Raw genomic sequence first — 1,752 nt, 5'->3', positions numbered from 1 at the left:
GCCGAGCCGCCCGCACCGCCCGCTCCATGTGGCTCTGCATGGCGGCGCGCTCCTGCGTGGAGAAGAGCCTCCCAGCCAGGGCGCTGGTCACCTGCTTGTCCTCGTGGAAGGACGTGGGCCAGTGGGCCCGGGCCTCCTCGAACTGGCCCCTGGTCAGAGGCGGCCGGGCGGGCACAGGCACCAGGAAGGGCTGCCCTAGGCCGCGGGGATCCACAGCCGGCCGTGGCAGGAGCTCAGCCAGCGAACGCGGGCCCGAGGCTGGCCCGGCCAGGCAAAGCAGCATCTCCAGGGCGTGGGGGCTGCCGGCATCACGGCTGGGCCGCACCCGCTTGAGGTGAGGCTGGGCGGGGAGCGGGTGCAGGGCCGACACCTCCTTCAGGAGGCGTGAGGTCTGGCGCTTGTCCAGGATGGGCGCGGCGTAGGCCAGCACCAGCTCCACGTCCCCCGACTGCTTCTCGGACAGGACAGGCAGGGCCTGCCACGGCGCCGCCTCAGGCTCTGGGCTCCCGGCCTCCAAGCACTTGGGCTGCTCCACGAGGCCCGGGGCGGGCTCCATCCTCAGCGATGTCGACTGTGGGAGACAGAGACGGGAGCAGAGGATCATCCGGCGGCTGCGGGCGGCTGGGGAGTGCGTCCCAGGAGGCCGTGGCTCCACGAGGCAGGGCGTGCTGCCGCCAAAGCTGAGGCTAGTCTGAGGGCTCCGGCCCAGGTCACCGCATCAGGGCTACACTCCCTCATGTCCTGCTAACCCCTGGTTTGCAGAGTTTAAACAGCCATTGGTTTTTAAAAACGAAGATGCAATTAACCTACCAGAAGACAGGTTTTTTTTTTTTTTTTTTTTTTTTTTGAGACAGAGTCTCGCTGTCGCCCAGGCAGGAGTGCAGTGGCGCAATCTCAACTCGCTGCAACCTCCACCTCCCAGGTTCAAGCGATTCTCATGCTTCAGCCTCCCCAGTAGCTGGGATTACACACCACCACGCCCGACTAATTTTTTTGCATTTTTAGTAGAAATGGGATTTCACCACGTTGTTCAGGCTGGTTTCGAACTCCTAACCTCACGTGATCCACCCACTTTGGCCTCTCAAAGTGGTGGGATTACAGGTATGAGTCACTACGCCCGGCCAAGACAGGTCATTTTCAAAAGTGCAATTCGTGGCTAGGTGCCAGCGGCTCACGCCTGTAATCCCAGCATTATGGGAGGCCGAGGTGGCAGGATCACTTGAGCCCAGGAGTTTAAGACCAGCCTAGGCAACGTAACAACACCCCATTTCTACTAAATATCAAAAAATTAGCTGGGTGTGGTGGCACACACCGGTGGTTTCAGCTACTTGAGAAGCTGAAACAGGAGGATCACTTGAGCCCGGAAATTCAAGTGAGCTACAATCATGCCACTGTACTCCAGCCTAGGTGACAGAGCAAGACACTGTCTCAAAAAAAAAAAAACAAAAACAAAAAAACAAAACAAAACTCAGGCATGGTGGCTCATGCCTATAATCCCAGCACTTTGGGAGGCCGAGGCAGGCGGATCACGAGGTCAGGAGATCGAGACCATCCTGGCTAACATGGTGAAACCCCGTCTCTACTGAAAAATACAAAGAATTGGCCAGGTGTGGTGGCACGCGTCTGTAATCCCAGCTACTCCGGAGGCTGAGGCAGGAGAATTGCTTGAACCTGGGAAGCAGAGGTTGCAGTATGCCGAGATCATGCCACTGCACTCCAGCCTGGTGACAGAGTAAGACTCTCTCTCTCAAA

At 58.6% G+C, this 1,752-nt stretch overlaps 1 protein-coding gene across 1 annotated transcript; it reads right to left on the bottom strand.

Annotated features, from left to right (window-relative positions):
- Positions 1-4: 4 nt before the first annotated feature.
- LOC108525142 (probable inactive tRNA-specific adenosine deaminase-like protein 3) lies at positions 5-823 on the bottom strand (the record flags this gene model as incomplete). Its single annotated transcript, XM_017866209.1, has 1 exon — positions 5-823. A coding segment is annotated over exon 1 (600 nt), but the record flags the coding sequence as incomplete, so codon positions are not given.
- Positions 824-1,752: the final 929 nt, after the last annotated feature.

The sequence above is a fragment of the Rhinopithecus bieti genome, unplaced genomic scaffold (genome assembly GCF_001698545.2).
Source record: "Rhinopithecus bieti isolate Rb0 unplaced genomic scaffold, ASM169854v2 scaffold_9190, whole genome shotgun sequence".
Classification (NCBI taxonomy): Eukaryota; Metazoa; Chordata; class Mammalia; order Primates; family Cercopithecidae; genus Rhinopithecus; species Rhinopithecus bieti.
The sequence above is the reverse complement of the archived record's forward strand: the minus strand, read 5'-3'. Positions and strand labels throughout refer to the sequence as shown.